The sequence below is a fragment of the Calonectris borealis genome, chromosome 23, assembly GCF_964195595.1.
Source record: "Calonectris borealis chromosome 23, bCalBor7.hap1.2, whole genome shotgun sequence".
Taxonomy (NCBI): domain Eukaryota; kingdom Metazoa; phylum Chordata; class Aves; order Procellariiformes; family Procellariidae; genus Calonectris; species Calonectris borealis.
Window position 1 is genome coordinate 5,158,691 of NC_134334.1, and position 20,301 is coordinate 5,178,991.

The 20,301-nt window shown below is 48.2% G+C and overlaps 1 protein-coding gene across 9 annotated transcripts in view; it reads left to right on the forward strand.

Annotated features, from left to right (window-relative positions):
• PIK3CD (phosphatidylinositol-4,5-bisphosphate 3-kinase catalytic subunit delta) overlaps positions 1-20,301 on the forward strand; it is a 61,511-nt gene that overhangs the window by 22,401 nt on the left and 18,809 nt on the right. Inside the window, exons 1-9 of one of the 9 annotated variants that reach the window (XM_075172423.1) lie at positions 4,033-4,107; positions 12,296-12,369; positions 12,736-12,899; positions 14,406-14,634; positions 15,082-15,311; positions 16,160-16,339; positions 16,996-17,145; positions 17,470-17,559; positions 18,807-19,028. In XM_075172423.1, the coding sequence (XP_075028524.1) occupies positions 12,759-12,899; positions 14,406-14,634; positions 15,082-15,311; positions 16,160-16,339; positions 16,996-17,145; positions 17,470-17,559; positions 18,807-19,028 (1,242 nt within the window). In that variant the 5' untranslated portion in view covers positions 4,033-4,107; positions 12,296-12,369; positions 12,736-12,758. The other 8 variants (XM_075172424.1, XM_075172427.1, XM_075172426.1 and 5 more) reach the window with 8 other exon arrangements.

Sequence of the window (20,301 nt, forward strand, 5' to 3'; positions counted from 1 at the left end):
GGCATTTCTCGGCGAAGGATGTATCCTGTGGCTGTACTTACACAGACGAGCTCTGCTGCTCATGTGATAGCCGGTGTGGATCAGTGTTGTACACTTCACGCGGCTGTGATCCTATTTCAGATCTCGTTGCCAAAAAAAACTCTTTTGACTTTTAAATAAGAGCAAGTTACTAGCCGTATTTGCAGACCAACTGCATAGCTAAAGCAAAAACGCGGTTTCCCGCCTGTTGGGTAGTGTTAACCACATGGAGCAAATAGTTTCAACTCTCCTAAAACTGCTCTGGCTTCCTGTTTGCTTTGTGGTGCAATTAAATGTGGCAAGCTTGGGGGGGGTGGTGTTTGTTTACCCTGTACCCTGGGTAAGTGGAGGATAAGAGAGGCTACTTCTAGCCTTGTCTGTGGAAGTGGTGAACACAGCTTCACAAATGTTACTATTTACTAAAACTGCCAACATTTAGGTGGCTCGGGACCCAGGAGGGCAGGCATGGTGTTTTTCTCTCCAGGTGCCCCGCTGGCAGTTGAAAGCGTTCTTGCCGGGCAATCCTGTAAATACCAAGGCTCTGTGGTTACATTACTTGCTTGTTGTCATCCTCCTCCTCTTTCTCCCCCTCTGCCTTTTTCCTCCAAAAGCTGACCAGCTGTCTCACCTAGGCTAAATTTCTCATGCAGCAAATTGGTGTAGAGAAGGGATTTGGGAGGGAGGATGGTTAGGAGCTGTAACAGCCAGTGTTTCCAACTGTGTCCATTGTGTAAAGGGATGCCGAGATGGTAAGCAGATGTGCAAGAGTGGTGTACCTGGAGCAGTGAAGAGAGGAAACAACCTGAAGAAAGATGTGGGGATAAATGTGAGGAGGTGGAGCTATGAAAGACTGATAATTAAGGGCTCAAAAAAGTCTTTGTTGAAGAAAAGGGACATAAAAAGAAGGTATTCACGCGAGTAGTCATTGTAACTGGGGTACAGCCAAAAGATGAAAAGAAAATTGCTCTTGAGATTTGGCTTTGGTAAATATATAATAGACAGCAGCCCTTAACCCTAGCCAAGCACTGCGGGATTTTTATCCCCATCTGAGGGAGTCTCCCCTCTCTCCTGTGAGCCCTGGGCACTCCTTAACCTGCAAAGACTCGTACCCCGAGCCAGCAGTTGTGTGATGCAGAATGTCTGAAAACTTGTCATCCCTTTCCTCCTGTCCTTTTGTCTTTCTAGGGTCTACAGTTTTATGTTAACCCTGGGTAGTCCCAGCGCGTGTTCTTTATAATGCAGTCTGAGAGAATATCCCTTCTTGTTTTCAAGTGCATTCGCTTATGCACGGCAAATACTAATTTTTTAAATGAAAGTCAGTTTGTGTTATCCAACAACTGTGTTGACATCAATTTTAGATACCAATTTTTCTTCTTTGCCCGATGCTTAGCTTGGAGTCAAGCTGTGGTTGCAGCGCTGTACCCTATTTGTTATTATTGCAGGGCTCTTAACTGGGGACAGAGCTGCCATGTCCCCGTGGCGGAGATCAGCCCCTGCAATTATACAAAAAGTGACCGTTCTTCTCTCCTCTGCACTCTCCTAATGAGTCCTGCGTAAAACTTGGACCACGGTGCGACAGTCACAAATACGAGGCTGGGGTCTGCATCGTTTGCCGAGCAGGACAAGGCTGACCCCGGACTAGCAGGAGCATGAAATCACGTTTCTGGCAAATTCACCAGACTCGGTGACATGGGGCACATGCCTGCTGCGTGGCAAGAGAGCTTAAGAGCTGAGAATACAAAATTAACCTTTCAGAGGTTTGTGAATTTGCGTAAATTTATACCAGACTGGCATGGTGTGGAGATGGTCTTCTTGAACTGGCATGCCTAGAGCATGCCTAATAATTGATGCATTTGAAATAATGCCTCGTGGGTGCCACTAGCCCTTCTTACCAGTGTTTTCTTCAAACCCGTTAGCACTGTTTTGTTCCAATAACACAGAGGAAAAACAACTGTAACTGACCTTTCCCTTCTGTTCTTCCTGGAGGTCTCGGATCTTTAGTCTAGCAGGTTGCAACTATTTTTCTGACTTTCAGCTCCTTTATCCCTTCCCTACGGTTTCTGTTGTCCAATTTCTCGCAGGCCGCGTGGGCAAATGTCCTGTAAGTGTTCAGTACAGTCCTATATGTGAAACTTGAAGATGATGAATAGAAAAGCTGTTGAAAAGGAAAAAAATAGCAGAACAGAAACCAGAATTCCTGTAAACAGTGTGTTAAAAATATCTTCAACACATGTCAGGGCCAGTGATTTAAAATAGGCAGTTTCTGAGCTTTAAAAGGTCACATTAAGACGTGATAGTAGATTCAAATGGAGTTGAAGAACGAATGTTTCAACAGTCACATTTTGTACTGATGGCAAGATATCTGTGTTGCCAACTAGTAATGTTCAGGGAAAAAAATGAGTCAGATTGCAAGAATAATGAGCTTTTCTTGGATTATAACACGGAAAAAAAAAAGAATTTATACCTTAATCACATGCCTCCAGCAGTAGAAGCTTTAGGAAAAATGGTGATTCCGGGAGTCGTAAAATTGCAGGACCAGTTGGGACAACGTGCTAATGCGAACCCTGTCCTATACCAAGATTGTTTGTTTCCATGTGTGGGAGTGAAATAATTAAAAACACAAATCCAAGTTCACAATCTCTTATTATTCGTGACCCAAAGTACGATGGGCACTTCTCAAGTGCAAGAGGAGACTTGTGAAAAGAGAGAGATTTTTTCAAATGAGCAAATGGTCTTTGGGCATCTAATTGCTGCTGAAAATTTAATGAGACAGAGAAGAGCGATTGTCTTTGAACACTGGAAACATTTTTTATCCCCATCTGCTGCTTCTTTGGAACCACTAATTTCCCATGACAAGTCAGAGAGATGCTCTGCGCAAAAGGGTGACAGCAGCCCTGTGGGCTCTGGTGGGACGGGCCCTTGCACGATGGCTTGGTGCCTGGGTGGGTTTCCCCCGCAGCCAACGGACCTGTACGACGGGTTGGGGGAGAAAAAAAAATGGGTAGACAGCCTGTATGTCCTTGGTCTCCAGCATATAAAGGTGTGCTCGGTTCCTCCCTCTCCCACGATTAGCAGGCGCTAGTGAAACGCCAGGCGTTACAACCCGTGCTGCCCTGCTCCTACCTTGGGCCCCACGGGCACCTTGCCTGCTTTTCTTCTCATCCCCCAAATCACTTGACTCTCCTTTGGGATTTGGGGTCCGCCCCATCCTTATTGCACAAAACTTTTCCAGATGAAGAAAGAACAATTGTGTGACTGAGGTTGTCAAAGGAGCCTTTTCCAGGGAAGGAGTGAATCCCAAACCATTTCCTATCTCCTATGCGAGTAGTTTTACGCATACGTGTGGAGTTAGGACCCACCTTCAACATTGTGTCCTATAGCTGGTCCTTCAACTCTGGTAGTAACGGAGCTATTGCCTAGTGTTGCTAGCAGCGTGTCCCTGCGGCATGCGCGATGTCAGCTGCCTCGGGATGGTGGCGGCCATGTAATGCTTTGGACATTTTCCGTGCGTGGCTGCCGGGATTGATTTCGCCTGGGGGTGTTGCATTGTGCATCTTCTTGTGCGCTGGGCTGCACAACCCGCTGCTGCACGGATTACCGGTGTGCAGCGCGCAGCTCACCTGTGCGTGACCAAGGGCGACTGCTGCGCAGCGCTGGATCCCGGGAGCGCCGTGCCACGTTCCCTGCTGCGGGGTTGCTGCCGTGGGAGGCACAACTCCGGCCGTACGCTTGCAGGGCCCGGTGCAGAACGGCTGGTGCAGGGCCAGCGCTGCGCGGGCCTTCGGTGCACACCGTGCCCGGTGCAGGGTGACGGGGGGGGGGGGGTTCCTGATGGGCCACGCGCGCTTGCCGGTGCGTGCCACCCCCCCGCCCCGGGTCACGGGTGGGCGGTGCGCGCTCGCCGGCGCGCGGCCCTTTGCAGACGGTGCCCGACGCCGGGGCGCGCGCGGCCCTTTGCAGACGGTGCCTGGGCGCGCGGGGCCGGGGCGGGGCGGGGCCGCCCGCCCAGCCGGCAGCGGGGCCGGGCCGGGGCCGGGGCCGGCCGCGCCGGGAGCGCGGGAGCCCGGCCGCCGCGGGCGAGCAGCGCAGGTGAGCGCGGGGCTGGGGGGGCCTGGGGCCGGGCGGGCCTGCGGCGGGGAGGAGCGGGGCCCGGCGGGAGCGACCGCCTGTCGCCGGGCCGGGGGCCCCGCGCACCCCCCTGCCGCGGCTCCGCGAGTCTCGGCCCGGGCGCGGCCGGTGGGGTGCGTGTCCTCCGCGTCTCGCTCCCGCGTGTGTCTCTGTGCCGTTTGCGGCAAATCCTAATGACTCCTCGGGCTCCTTTAACAAACTGTATTCTTCTTGAGGAAAAGCGCTTCTGCGTTATGAAAATTGGGTGGTTTAAGGCTCGGCGATCTGTGAGCGGACGTAGGTTTTAGCTGCTTTGAAGCCGTATCCCCCGCGCAGGAATGGGTGTGCTGGCAGCAGCGCTCCCCTCGCTTTCCAAGGCGGGCGGACGGCAGCGGTCTTTCTTGTTTTGGCCAGGAATTGGACAGTAACCACTCGTGTCACCTGCCCACCGACTCCACGGGCTGGTGGAGGGGTCTCGTCCTGCTAGGATTTCTGCCCGGGCTTCACCCGGAAGGTTTGGCGCTTGGCACCTTGTCGCTGCGATTAAGAGTCACCCCGGGGTTTGTGCTTGGCAACGTCTCGCCATCCCTACCTTCTCTGACGTTGGAGCTGAGCTGCCTAGGTTAGTTGCTAACAGCGGTGTGCGTTTCTGCGATGGGTTAGCTGCGGATTGTGTGTTTTGGCAGGGCACGAGGAAGTCTCTTAAGAGCTCTCCGAAGAGAGTCTCTTAACACCGACGCGCGGTGGGCTGTATGTGCTCGAGATCGGAACCTGAAAGGAAATAAAGTTGAACGTAGTGGTGGAGGGTCCTTAGGCATGTATGGCTTATTTCTTTGTTTTCATCAGCAAGATGCATTTGAGTTTCTGGTATTGTCCATTCATGGGAGCAGTTGAAAAAGACTAATACCAGCAACCTTTTCAGCTAGAAGCTTTCATTTATCACAGCTTTCTCCAACTCCCAGGCTATGCCCGTGTTAGCAGTAATAGCAAGAGTGCAAAGATCCCAAACCACTTTGCAAGCTTTTAAGAATCGTGGCATCCTTCATGAGATATACTTGTGCATGTGAGAAAACTGAAACACAGAGGAGTTAGTTGTTTGAAGTCACGCGTCAAACAATTGTTGGGTTTGGGAATGGAACTTTGCAAGTTGTCAGTTTTCAAGCTCTTGCTTTAACCACTAAATATACTATTTCCTACTAGATGCTTCCTCAGACAACACTGAAAGCATAGTTGATTGACTGTGAACTTGCCTAAAAGGCTGCTTGAAAGTTTCCACCAGAGCCAGGTTCTCAAGTCCTCCCATCAGATGCTTTTCTTACTCCCTGATGTTTCTCTGCCTCTCTCTAGTGCTACTGTTTTACTTCCAGAATGAGGTATGGCTTTACATTTCCATTTCTCTTAAGTTGCTTTACCTAAGCTCTTCTTTCCCTCCCTCTGGCTATTACTTGTGGTTGGATCTAAGGTGCCGCTGAGCTTGAATGATGGTATATCTCTCTGATGCTCTTTCTCTAGTTGCTCTGGAGCTGGGAGCCCCACAGAACTGCAGCCTGTTTTTATCACCATGTGTACATTCTGCTTTCCTATCTCTTTCCTTGCTGACAACCCCTTTCATCATTAGCCCTGCACACAAACAAGGTTAGCTCCAGTTCAGATTACATTAGTGTAGTTCTGCTTCCCATTACTTTTCTCTGTGAGCCAGTTTTGTGGGGGTGTGCATGTGTAAGGCGGGCATTAAGCAATATAAATGCTCAAAGTAAAGGAGCCTTTATTTCATAAAGGGAAGGGCACAAGTCAAGGGATTCTTTGGATCCAGTGGTTGTTCAAAGCCTGATCCTTGCTAGAACTCTTCCTTGGAAGGTGGAAAAATCCACCTGCTGACATCTTGATGCACGGAAGATGCTGATTTTTTTTATGTAAATGCTGGTTTATGTCAGTAGGGAAGGGGATGCTCTGTAGTGTTTTAGAGGCCTGAAGAGTTAGGTGCGTGCATTTTCATCCCTTGCCCAGTTATCCTGGGCAGATTCCATTGTATGTCTGGTTTGTGTAAGCAAAGTAGGGAATAAAGGTGATTAATCGTGGGCTTAGAAATCGCTAATAGAAGGCATTATTGAACCAATGTAACTATGTGTCCGCTATGTAGAGTTGGATGAACAATGAACTACTGTTGAAAGAATGAACGAATTGGTGCAGGGAATTGTGTGGCAGGATATAAGAGATCAATGTACAAAACAGAAGCTGATAATGTGCAAAACCCTGTATTTGATTTTTGTATTTGGCAGATGTAGAAGTCTTATTATGGTAAACCAAATAAAGGAGATCAGAATATTCTAAACTAGGGTTTGGGGAAATGAACCCTGAAGATACAAAAGCATTGATTTTAGGGGTTGTTCAGTACTTGAATGCTTCTCCACACCTTTTCAAGGGGTCCTGTTTTTTTCCTACCTAGTTCATGGGCCACGTCTTACACTTGTGTGTATGTGTTGAAGGAGAAACCGGAGACAGTTAGGGCTCTGGTGCAACTGAAGGTGCAACACTGTCACAGGAATTGAAAGAGCAATGATGGCCTAACAGCACAGTTGGGACACCGATCTGTACTTTACAGAAAGCTTAATGGAAGTTGTAAAGGAAACACTTTTGTTGACATGAGGGCAAAATCTATCCTATGAATGCTACCTCTAAAATGAATGATGTTAGCAGGTATTCAGGGACGCAGCAAAGCCATTCTTCTGGCATAAAAGGCTGCTGCTAGCTGAATGTCGAGGCTCAGAGTCGCTCTTGGTGGCAGTCTGCAGGGGATGGCTGTGAGTTCTCAGTCCAGCTTCCTGTGGATCCTGTAGGCTGGCTAGAGCATCAAGTCTGATCTGCTGCGTTGGAGGTCCCTGCTCAATGGAATGGGGTGAATGGGGCAGCACAGCAGACACTTGCACCTCTGCAGGCCTGCAGTCCCTGTGGCTGTGTTTCTAGCACCTCTCGCCAGCACGTGTTCATTTTTAGGTGGATAAATAGCCAGGTTGTCAATACTTGTCAGCAGGCAGAGCTGCAAAGGCCAGTCTTACTAGGAGCTTCTGTGGGTTGCATCCACGTCATGGGACTGGAGCCTGAATCGGGATTTTTTGCATTATGCCACCAGGGAAGCAGATACAGCATGTTTTTTCTGTGTGATTAAGTGAAGTGGCTGGCACCTGGGTGTGAGTATCCAGCTAGCCCAGCAAGGGGGGAGTCTCCCTGCAAAACTCCCACATGCAGTCACAGTTTGACTTGCTTGTGCGTCTCTGGAGGCATGCTTACCTGCTACGGGAGTTTTCCCAGTCTGTTCTTGGAGGGGAATTTGTGGGTTAATTTTGCAGTCTGTCAATGCTCAAATGACTTGCCCGCAGCATACAGCGGACCTGTTTTACCCCGTGACCCCCACCAAAAAAGCAAGCCCGAGCTTAAAACACCTTCGGAACACTCACTGAAATGGGTCTGCGTCTATGAAAGCTTTGGGTTGATTCAAATCTGCTAAGTGTATCAATTGTGTGGTAAAGACATGTCAGGCACGTGTGTACATAAAAATTCCCGTGGTCTCCTCCCCCAGCTAAGTTGCTGCCTGCAATGAAAGTGACTTCCTGCTGTCTCCCACGCTACACACATCACCTGTGAGCTCTGCGCCACTCATTTCTTATAAACTTGAAAGGTATTTTTGTAGTCCTGGGGTTTAGTAATTTTGTAATCTGTTTGTGGGCGTTAGAGCTTCCGTGTCTGTCTAACGCTGCAGCCTCACAGAGGTTTGTGGAACGCTAATCCATGTGTGATCTTGCTAGCTTGCTGCCTTTTTTTTTTTTTCTTTCTTTTTTTTCTCTCAATAGCAGTTGTATGTTGTAAACACCAGAGCTGTGGTTGATAAACTTCGTAAGAGAAGATTTGTCTTAGTGTGTTTTATGTTGGCTGATGGCTTGCTAAATTGTAACTGGGTAATTTCCAATGTGTCTGTTACCCTCTGCATAAATTTGCCTTTATGTGCAATTATGTATTCCTCAGGGTGTGTGAACTCAAAACATGTGCTACCTCCTATTACTGACGTTGTGCCTATATTCGTTATATGGCATCCAGTAACGTTGGGGTTTTGTGTTCGGTCCTGGAAGGCTGGCGCATGGACTAGTCCCATGTGCATATCAGCTCTGCCTTGGTCACCTCTCCTCTTTGGGAAAGATATACGTTTATTACCTTCACACTAATTAGTGCAAGGGGAAACCTTAAGGAGGGCAAAGCAGTCTGTAGCTTTCCTGCAGAATAATGAATTGAGGCAAAGCGGGGAGAAGGAGTAGAGGACTTGCTTCATCTGAAACCTGGAATTATTTTCATGATTGTTTTCATGATTATTTTCTTCCACCTCTTTTTCTGCTCAGTGATGAAGAGGTCTGGGCATTGTAAGATGGGTTCGTTGCCCATATGACTCTCAGTAAGGAAGTGATTATTACCAATGGATGCATCTTTCCTGATTGATCCCCTAGGAAATGACTCCACATCTCAAAATTACTGAGGGATTATGGAGCAACTGGCCACTACTAGGAGTTTTTGCTGCTTGTTGGGCTGGTCTGAACCAGAGGCAGGGGTCAGTGTGGAATGGGTCCGTGCGTGTTTCATTCCTCATTTCCTGAGAAAGTCTGTCTTGCACAGATTTTTACCTTCCCCATACAAAAATATTCCACAGAGCAGAAATACATGTGAAAAAGGGAGTACACTTGAATTCTTTGGGAATTGTGGGGAATAGCTTCATGTCTGGACCTATGGAAATCCATTGTTGGGCACGTGCTTGATGCCTTGGGACCTGCGTTGTGTGACAGCATGCGTTTCTCTTCCTCTTACATGCTCTGAGAAGTCCAAAGCGATACTGTGCTCTGCAGTGTGAGAGCTTGTTTATCTGCAGACTGAAAGAAGCAGCTGTGATGGCCCCACACAGATGGTAGTCACAGCCCATGCTGTACATCAGCCACTCCACACACTGCTTGTCCCACTGCTGGGCTCTCCATTGGGTTGTGGCTGGTTGCTCCTCACATCTTAGCAAGATTGGAGGTTCCCATCAAGTGTGCTTGCTTCTTTTGGGGAAAGAGCTTCCATTACTGCTACCCTGGGGGATAGGAAGAGTGGTTTTTTCTTTAGGGCAGCTGGGGCCCTGCCCATCTCAGGAAACAACAGAAGAACGTTTGGGGCAAACTGCATCTTGTTTTCGTGTGCTCAGCTATGCCAGCAGCACTGCCAACGAGGCACTGCCCCTGCAACTCCTGCCTGTGCCCTTGCCTGCAGTCCGTACGATTGCGTGGCTTGTAGACAGCCTGTCACTCACAGCCTTTACAGCCTGTGCTCTTAGGTGCAAGTACATACCATGGGGCAGTTTTTAGGTCAGGCTTGTGTACAAGCAGGCCCAGAGGAAAATTGCTGCCCGAGATGAATGAGGAGGTGTTTGAGGCCCTGCAGTTTCCTCAAATGTTCTCTGCATACCTCCAAGGGCTACGTGAAGTTCACAGGGCAATGTACTTGGCCCTCACGAGGGCCAGGTCTTTAACTTGGGTGTACACGTTGTTATGACTTGTTTGGCCACCCAAACAGATCAGCTGGCCAGCCAGTTTTGAGGTATATCTCTCTTGGACGGAGTGTATGTATGTACCAGCCGTAGACCAAGAGCTCTGTGCATTCTGGTGGTCTGTTCTGCCTCTTAGCCCCTGGGGTGCCAAGCGCCACGTGCATCCTGTCCTGCTAAACTGCCTGGCGTTCTTGGAGTCAGAAGGCAGCAGTGTACCTGCCTTGCGCTTGAAATAAGTGTTTGAGTGTTGTGGGAGATGTGGCTGGTGGGGGAGGAAGAATTACTATAGGAAGATGTAGGTGGGGGAACATATTCTAGCAAGAAGATGTTTTGGGGTATATTGCAGGAGGAAGAGTGAGGACTGGGGGCGTCTTGTGGTAGAAAGTGGGTGGCTACGGCCCGGTGTTGATAAGCAGGGGTCTTTGATAGCCTGTGTACCTGCTTGAGGTTGGTTCTGTGGGTTTGCATCCCACTAAAACACAAACTTCTGTCCCACCCTTGCTTGCCCTAGCTTTGAGAGATACGCAGGTTGTGCAGTAAACTAATTTCTTAAGTGTGGGTTGATTAACTTGAACCTCAGGCTACCAGACTTACAGGTCACAACCCTACCACAATATGGGATTTTTAACAATAATCTGTCTATCCACCAGGATGAAAGTCTGAGATGACGCTGGGGCTTTTACAAATTGGCAGCTGCAATGGGGAATCCTTTTTTTAAAGACTGCTGCGGTGAAAGACAAAGAGTATATCTCAAACAACCCCGGTAGCATAAACCCTGACAAAAAGGAGTGGTGCTGCATTTGGCTATTCACAAATGGCAAAATGACCCAGAGAAAGGGGAATTGTAAATACTTCTACTCGTGAGGTCAAGATAGTGCAAATAAGGTTACAGCCTGGAGAACTCTGTTCCAATTTCCCAGGGCAAAAGGGAAGATGAACGTGGGGTGGTGCAGGAGTATTAATCTATGCAGAGCTTGCTTCAAGTAAAAACTGTCACGCTGGATCAGATCTAAGGTTCAACTAGTAGAGCAATCTGAATTTAGCATTGGGAAGGGGAGAGGCTTGGTAAACGAAGTATTAGCGCAGTAAATGCAAACGAAGTGCAAGTCCAGAGTTATTCTTCCTTTGGCATATCCGCTCCAGGTTCTGTTGGAAAAATCCCTCTACATCGGGAGATAATCAGTGAGTTTGGAAAGACAAGGTATTGAGCAACTTGAACTTGACATTGTAGTACTCATAGCTTCGACAGGTACTTCGTATCTGATGGGATGTGGCATCAGGTAGAAATCCTCAGCAGAAGGAAGCGGTTCAGCTGCTGGTCAGTAGAGTTGTGGCAGTTTGCTGCGTTTGTTGCCATTGGGAAAGCCTGAGGTAGCAGATACTTTAGAAACTTGCTGGTTTTATTGTTAATGAGCAGAAGACCAGGCAAGCTTGTTTTGCTTTATTCAAACTTGTAAACCTTGCCTCCTCCCCCTTTTACTTCCCTCCCTCTTAAGGCACATGGGTGGTTTTGTGGTCTCTGTATCCGGTCTCTGTGTGATACAGCATGTGCGCTGAGGAAGCAGGACAGATAAAACATAGCTCATATTTCTGGGAATCCTTACCTCACTGCTGATGGGGAAGTGTTGTGCTCCCAGGCACTGGCAGATAAGATGCTGGGCTTCTTGTCATACTGAAGCATAGGGCTGGCTCACGAGAAGCTGCCAGCAGGACTTCATGATTTGGGAGACCCAAATCTTCAGCAGCGTGTTGCTCAGTTTCTTTCTAAGTTTGTACACTGTCTGACAGCTGCAAAGCTGTATTTTAAGTTGTGAACAAGCAAATTTTCTACTGGTTTCATGGGCTGAGGATAAGTGATAGTGTTAGAATTGCTCAGGGCACCTACAGGGCTGAATTTAGAACCAGCAAAGAGTCAGAGGCAGGAGGCTGAAGCCTTGGTTTCCACAGCAGCTACGAGCCATGGCTATGTGAGCACCCTCCAGGCTGTACTGCTGGCATGTTTCTCTGCTGACCTGGTGGAAAAACTCTCTGGTAAGTGAGAGGGAATTTAGGTGAGCTGGTTTCTCTGCTGAGGTGGTTGAAGGGAGTTAGAGCCACTTATCTGTCTCTTGCTAGGAGCTAAGGCTAACAGCTCCAAGCTCTTCCTGCACATGGGGACACCACACTCCGCTGCCTGTCATCTGTGGAGTTTTATACTGCTGCAGTATTTTACTTGTGGGCAAATGGATGGAGCAGGAGGGTTTCTCCAACTTTGGTATTACCTGTCGTTAAGAAAGAAACTGTACGACAGGCTTCTGCTGAATGCCTTTTGTTTTAGCTATTCATGTGTGCACTTATCCTGTGTTTGAAAACAACAGTTTGTACCTGATAGCATTCAGATTCTTTTTCTCTTATTTGCGTTCTTTGGATGTACTGAGAATAAATTGTAGAGCCCTGCCAAGTGAAAGGACGCAGAGGGAATTAACAAACCTATTTTGATTGCCTCAGCCTTAGATTTCACTTTTCCTGTACTTGTAGAGGGGGGATATACAGTGGAGTAATATTTGTTTCTGTGTATAAAAATGCGTGATCCTGAGAACCAACAACACCTCTCTCTCCCTCTTGCAGACTGGAACTGAGCTCTGGAAAAACAAAGTGGAGCTTGGAGCATGTGGCCTGAGGATTGCCTTACAAAGCCAGGGGTAGGGACTCATTGTTTCTGTTGGCTGCTTGGTCGTAGATGAGCTATCGGGACAAGTGCCTTTGTTCTCAAGTGAAGATAATTAAATTCTTCGTCAAATACAGATGTAGAGGTTAATCCCAGTCTAGAAGAGATTAAGAAAGGGTTGCATTGAAATAGAAGCAAATTCTATAGCAAGAACGCCTCTGTGGCTTAAAGGCACTGGACTGGAAATTTGACTGAGGTGCATATTTTCCTGAGCTATGAGGATGTGCTAACTTTCCTTTCTTTGGGTCCTTTTGCCCATTAACTTTCTGCAGAGCCCAGCACAGATCTGAGGAGATATTATGTAGTCAACAGCAACAGACTTTTTTCCCTTTTCTTGCAGGTGGTAGCTAAGAAGTGAGCAGGATGCCCCCAGGCATTTACTGCCCTATGGAATTCTGGTCCAAGGGGGAAAACCAAAACATCCAGGTGGACTTTCTGCTGCCCACGGGCATATACTTAAACCTCTCTGTGTCCTGCAATGCCAGCTTGGGCACCATCAAGCAGGTAACAGCCTTGTTCCGCAGTCTTATCTGCGATTCCTGGAACAAGGAGTCTGTTTTTGGGGAGCACCTGGGGAAATGTGTTGGGTCTTAACTCAGTGCAAGTTGCGTTTCTTCTGCATTGGTGTGAGGCAGCTCCTTGTGACTCGCCATGAGAGCCCCTCCTTTGTGACAGCTTCTGCAATCCCCTGCAAACCCGTGTCTAGCCGCTGAGACTGCCAGCAACAGGCTGCTGGTGGTGGTGCCGGTGGTGTCGGGCTCGATTCTCCTGGGTGCTTGTCCAACCTTGGGATGAGAATTAGGGTAACTATGGAGTGAGGGCAGATTTGAGTTGGCCACGGAGGGCTCGTGGACTGTGTGTTCAATTACTGCTCACCTGACCCAGCCAGTCCCCACACTGGATTTTTCATTATGAAAGCTCGTGTGTATGCATATGCAAGTGAGAGAAGTCACCCCCAAATAGTCGAATACAAATGCTGGACTGACTCAAAGTATTTGGGATGCCAGCCCAGCCTTCTCTTGCCTCACAGAACTGAATACTGAAAATTGCCAACGGGAATGATAGAGAGGATTTTTCTTAGCGCTTCATTTGAGGAATAAAACGCTGTAGTGAAACCACATGTAAACGAAACGTAGCTGCTTCCTTGTTTCCCTGGGCAGCAAGCAAGGGTAGGAGAGAGTGAAGGAAAAGAATGGAAAAGGTTTTCTCTGCAGCAGCAACCTGGCCTAGATGAGTCACAGATCACAAGGGACGGAAGCACAGTGCCAGATTATTCCAAGTTTTCTCATGCTGCAATTTTCAGGTAAAAAAACCCAAACCCAAAACCAACCAAAAAAACCCGTAAGTAGAGCTGATTGGTTCCAGCTGTTAAGTTACAAGTCTGTGTTTTACAGCCAGTAGGCATGCTGGGTCAGACCAGAGGCACATCTATTCCAGACTTTTGTCTCCTATAGCAGGCGCTTAGGATGAGAGTGAAGAAATGGAATATGAACAGTCATGTGGAATTGCCGTCCACTGGGAGCGCAGGATCTCTGGGAACTGGATAGTCTTGAGAAGAGTTCAGAAAAGTTCTTGGCTCTTGTCATAGATTTCAAGTTTCTAGGGGCAAGTTACTTATCCCAATTTTGTTCCAGTGGGAGTAATGCCTCTCTTTCACAAGGCTAGCAGTCAGCAGGTACTTACTGTGAGGTATTCAGGTGGGGGTTATTTAAATACTGAGGTTGAGGGATTTACTTTGCCTGAAACAAATGGCAGGCATGAAAAAAGGAAGTCAGTTAAAGGCATTTGCAAATAAATCTACCCAGCAGTTCAGCATGAGTTGGAGCCACCAGACTTGGCTGAAAAGCAGCCTGTGATTGCAGGTCCAGGAATGCTGTGAGAAGGTTTGGCTGTGCCTTCCCTTCGCTAAATGGTGTATCTCAGGAGAGTGAGGTTGTGGGGTGACAGTAAGAGGAAGACGAGGTTCTGGCAGTGCAGCGGTAGTTTCACCCCGCTGTTGGTCTGGCGCAGGTGGTGTGGAAGCACGCTCAGTATGAGCCGCTGTACCATATGCTCAGCGATCCCGAGGCCTACGTCTTCACGTGCATCAACCAGACAGCGGAACAGCAAGAGTTGGAGGATGAGCAACGGCGGCTTTGTGACATCCAGCCCTTCCTACCGGTACTGCGGCTTGTGGCTCGAGAAGGCGACAGAGTCAAGAAGGTTATTAACTCCCAGATCAGCCTGCTCATTGGAAAAGGTCGGTTCCCCCATCGTTGGTCTGGGTGTTGGCTGTAGGTGAAACATGCTTCTGTCCCAGACAGCCTGGTTATGTATGGAATAGTGATGGCTGTAGGTGAAACATGCTTCTGTCCCAGACAGCCTGGCTATGTATGGAATAGTGATGGAGCCCTGCTTATGCGGGAGATTAGCAAGTTTGGTCTCTGATGGATCTGGTAAGGGAACAATGTGTGTGCAGACCCAAGAAGGGTGATCTTTCCTGCTGGCAGAGGGCTATAGTAATGGAGTGGGTGCAATTGTACATAGCAAATAAGCGATCATTAGTAGCTTTGCTGACTCTTCTCCTTTTGGCCAAATATTAAGCATGTGTTTAGGAAGGCTTTCACAGACACTTGATTATCAAAGGCTGATTTCCCCCATTGGGTGCAGATGCTTATTTTGTCTTTCTCTCTTACCCTCCACTTAGGTTTGCATGAGTTCGACTCTGTCCAGGATCCAGAGGTGAATGATTTCCGCACCAAAATGTGCCAGTTCTGTGAGGAGAGAGCAGCAAAGCGGCAGCAGCTCAGCTGGGCAGCTTGGATGGAGTACAACTTTCCCTTGCAGCTGGAGCCCATGGCCAAAGGCCTTGGGACTGGCCTTCTACATACCCCCACCAAGAACATTTTTGTCAACGTCAAGTTTCAGTCTGGCGGGGTAAAGCACAAACTTTTCTGTGACAATGTTTAACTGGTTTGTGCTTTCCCTTTGGGAACCTTTGGGCATTTGGAGACAGAATAATGCGTGCGTGGACAGTGTTTCCATGTGTTCAGTATTCATCTTCATTCTCCAGATTCCTTTGCCTGTGGAGATGGTTGGGAGGGAGACTCTGAGCCTCCAGCCAAGGGAGCTGTTCCCCTTCCTGAACACGCGTTGTGTGTACTGGTTAGCTGGTAGCTGAGGTTGCTGCATGCACGTGTGGTGGTGGAAAGCTTTTCGGTTTTGGGTAGGAGAGGAGCACAGAATCCAATATATGCCTTTCCTTTTGAAGCCCAAGAGTCTGCTCAGCTCATGCTCAGCATACACTGCTTGCAGGCGTCGGTCTGTGTGGCCCAGGGGCCCCTGTTCTTGCCTGCTACCCTTGGTTAATGAGATTTTTGCATGTTGTGCCTGGGCATGAAGCAGGAGCCCACCCCCATAGGAGAAGGGCCTTCCAGAGCAGTGTGTTTGAGCACGGTGACTGTAGCCACCCTCTGCCTTGCTGGTGGAATGACAGCGGAAAGATTTTTAATAACTAGCAACCACACGAACTGGTGATTCTGCTTAAACTGGGCTTGAAGTTCCTGATTTCCAGCCTTGCGCTTACGCTGCTTAAACATGCTCCTGCCCAGTTTGGCAAACATCCCTACTTATTTGCTAATGTGTGTGTGGGGGTAATTCTGCCTTCCTATCCTTCTCTTTATTATCAGCAACAGGAGTGTTGTTACCTGTCCGCTGAGCTACTGCTGCTCCTTGTGCTGATTTCAGCCCATTTGACAGTGTATGCTGTGTTGTTGGGATTGCAGGAGAGCTTCACTTTCCAGATCTCCCCAAAGGAGTTCCCCATCACATTAATGAGCTATGCTATCAAGAAGCAGGCTACTGTCTTCCGCCATGAGACAGTGGAGAAACCAGAGGACTACACCCTGCAGGTGAATGGGAAATGTGAATACCTCTATGGGAACTACCCCCTGTACCAGTTCCAGGTGAGCCTTTTGTCCTGCTTTAACAATGAGTCTGTTCCCGTATGGCCTCTTCTTTCTGGGAGGGTGGATTGAGATGTGTTATCCTCCATTAAGGAGGCAATGCTGATTACAGGAATGCAACGCATCAGTGGCAGGACCTGGATGCTACTTAGGGCAAGGGATACTTCTAGCAACCTAACAGATTCCTTACGGTTTTGGGGACTAGTGATCTAAGCCCATCCCTGGGTACCAAGTGCTGTGTAAATGCATTTATAGATTATGGTTCTGGAAATGTCTGTTTGCTTGCATGGTGGGCTGGGGGTTCTCTTCTTGAAAGTTGGGCAAGTAATCCTGTATCCTGTGTTGCCCTGGCAGGGCAAGCTGCTGTTGGGAATGCTGAATCCTTCTCAGTGTTTTGCCTTAATGCAGCCATTTGAGTCAGTTGATGAAATGCCAGCTATAAAAGGCACTTCATATTCTCAGTTCTGGCAACATGAGTCCAGTGAGTTGCAGGTTTATAAAGCAAGAGGAGATAATTTAAAACAGAATTTTTATTATTGCTGTGTCCTTTCCTTACTCCTTCCACCTCTTTCTGCTTCAGCCAGTTCCGATTTGCTTGGCTGCTCTTGCCTGCCTGGCTCTGTTTCATCCACGCTGACTCTGTCCTCTCTTTGCAGTACATTCGGAGCTGCCTGCACCGAGGCCAAACGCCCCACCTGACCATGGTACACTCCTCCACTATCATTGCTATGAGAGACGAGCAAACCAACTGTATTGCCAGCCCCCCAAAGATGGCTGCCAAGCCTCCCCCGCTCCCTAAGAAAAAGGTAAAAGGGGACAGTGACCCAGCGGGGTCACCCTCAACTCACCCTTTGATGGGGATGCTGATCTTGTCTGGGAACAGCAGCTGGTTCTCCCTGCCTCTCTCAGGACAGGTTCCTAGCTACAGTCTAGGAGCTGGGAATTTCCAGTCAGCCTTCCAGCTCCCTCCACAACTTCCCTGGTTGTCGCAGACTTCATGCTGCCCACCTGCGATGCAGTGCTCTTTTCTGTTGGAGGAAAAAGCATGTGATGAGAGATGCGGTTTGGTGCTGGCTTGAGAAGTCTTTGTTGCATCTATTTCTGATCGGAACCCTTTTCTCTTTTTATAGCCAAACTATGGTTCCCTCTGGTCCTTAGAGCAGTCTTTCTACATTGAGCTGGTGCAAGGCAGCAAGGTCAATGCAGATGAGAGAATGAAGGTAGGTACCGACTCAGTTTGGGGTTTTGGTTTTGTGTGGCATCTGTCTTGTTTATGTGGTGATGAAAGTGGGGACTGACAGCTTGATCTTTCGTGATCCTCCATTATGCTTCATTCAGCCTTTGGGCAGTTTCTAAACTGCAGCACAAGAGGAAGGGGAAGGGAACTTGTTAGCCAGCAGCTCAACAACGGAGCAATGCATTCTTAGAAACACTCCCCTGCAGGAGTTTCTGAGCAGCAAACAGAGCTGCTGCTCTGTGGTGATATTGCTTGACAGTGGTGTGGAGGGGCAGGGAAGTCTGCAAAAAGCAGGGGAGGGGAAATTCAGCTCTGAGAAGAGAGAATGATGGGAGAGGTGGTGACTGGTAAAGGTAAGACAGAAAGCATGATGCAGCAAAGCCCTGGGATTAGCAAAGTGTTTGCCATGAAGGGGGGAGAGCAGGCGAATGAGGAGAAGGCGAATGGCTGCCCTTTGGGAAAGGAAGGAAACAAGGCAGGAATATACCACGTATACTGGTGTTCTGCAGGGCAAGGCTTTATAAAAAAAAAGGCAATGAAGTAGTTATTTCTTCTGCCCAGTGCCCCATCAGTTGCAGGGGGCTTCTCCTGAGGAGGATTCCTGTGATTCAGACTAGCCAGCAATACTGTACCAAGAGGTAAAGCTGGGGATGAGCTTGGCCTGTCAGCTGCACAGCGATCTGGCAGACTGCAAGAGCAGTGCAGATTTGCAGGCAAATGAGCGCCCGCAGACAGCTCGCCCTTGGCACTGCACTGCAGACCTGTTCTGGCGCTCGGCTGTTTGCACGTGCCCTTCTCCTGTGGTGTTGATTTGCCTCCTCTTTGGCATAAGCACTTGCCCAGCTCTTGGTGTCTGCTTTTTCAGCGTGACAGGTTCCTGAGCTTTTGCAGCATCTCGGTGGGCAAAGTTTGGTGAATATTTATATTGCCTCGCTACAGGATGAAATCTGTAACACTCTTACCAATGGGGGTTACCCAAGCATTTTGCAATGATTAAGCAGCTCTTGCAAGCCCGCGTGAAGTAAAATGATAACAATGCCCTTACCAAAGTTGAGTAAAGAGGAAGATTAAGGAACTTCGTATCTCAGTGAATCGGGAAAGAGACAGGAGTAGGGCATCCTGTTCAGGGGAGTGGATGCCCTGTCCCGTTCCTCTTCTAATCGTGTGTCTTCAGCAAACAGGTCAAGTCCCTGTGCATTCATGGTGTTCTCTTATTTCTCCTTCCGTCAGCTGGTGGTGCAAGCAGGTCTCTTTCATGGCAATGAGATGCTGTGCAAGACAGTGTCAAGCTCTGAAGTGAATGTATGCTCAGAGCCAGTGTGGAAGCAGAGGCTGGATTTTGACATTAACATCTGTGATCTTCCCCGTATGGCGCGGCTCTGCTTTGCCCTCTATGCTGTCATCGAGAAGGCAAAGAAGGCGCGTTCCACCAAGAAGAAGTCCAAGAAAGCTGTAAGTAGAGCCAGTGTGGGACTGAGCCAGGCTTGCCAGTGCTGGAGGGCACAGGACATCATTCTGAACCAAATGCCCTTTGCTTTCAGAAGACTTTATTAATAAAAGAGCTTACAGGGTGATGGCCAGTAACTTCTTCAACAGGAACAGGAAACTGAGTGGCGGCTGCCTGTAGGAAAGGTTGTTTAAATGTAATTTCTTGTCCAGAAACACCATTAAGAAACATACCCAGCATCTGAATGCACATAAAGAGGAATCATTTATGCTAGCGTCTCTGTTTTGCTGTTCCGCAACTTCCTTGTTTTATAGCTTGAGGTTAAACCACTCTTCTGTGTTGCATCTTCTTTCTAGTAAGGTCTTTCATGCAAATCCCCCATGGAGCAAATTAACAGCTAAGAAGGGGGAGGAAAATGAGGAATGTAAACACTAGTTAGAGCAAAGCTTTAGGTGAGGTAAAATGAAAGTGCAGAATGTTCGAGGTTACTGTTCAGATGCTGCAAACTGAGGATGGAAAATGTTAAATCTCTTGTTTTGAGCTTCTGAATCAGAAATGTAGTGATATTTCTCACTTTCCTCACCTCTATTCCAAAACTTCTAGCCCATTAATAATTCAGTAACTAAAAGTAGATCTAAGTGCAATCTGTAATTGAATTGCTGGTTTCCCAGTGTTGTAACTTAAGCATGATGCCTCTAGCTCTTTGCACGTGAAGAGTTTTCGTTATGAGCGACAAATGCCTTTGTTTCTCTGCAAATTATTGTTTCTGCAGCCATAAAAACACTGTTACCATGCTTTAAAGAGAGGATTAGTCATGTCGTCCTTACTAGAGTGCGGAGAAATGAGGGACTGATAAATGTGATCACGGAGGATTTTAGTCTCAGTCCTGCTAGCTCCTTTTCACTGCTGGGAGGTTCACTGAGCTTTGTTGTGTTGACATCAATAGGGTTCTCAGGGTTACAGTGCATTAATGTCTGGGGAGCAACAGGCAACCCACGAGTCCTGCTTGTGTGGACCAGTTTCTGGGTTGGAGACTTCAGACTGGAAACATTTTGAGGCCAGGACCGGGATCAACCTTTTTATTGTTGTGTTTTTTACTTAAGAATAGCGGAACTCCAACTCCTGCTGGAGGCTTTTGTTGAACGGAATATCTGATTCATCCACAGGCTGCATTTTTGTGGTCACACTTGGAACAATTTTCAGTTTTGAAGCAGTCAGAAGGAAATCTTGCTATTCTGATTGACAAAACAAAACCAGCCTGCTTAGCTGAGTTGTTAA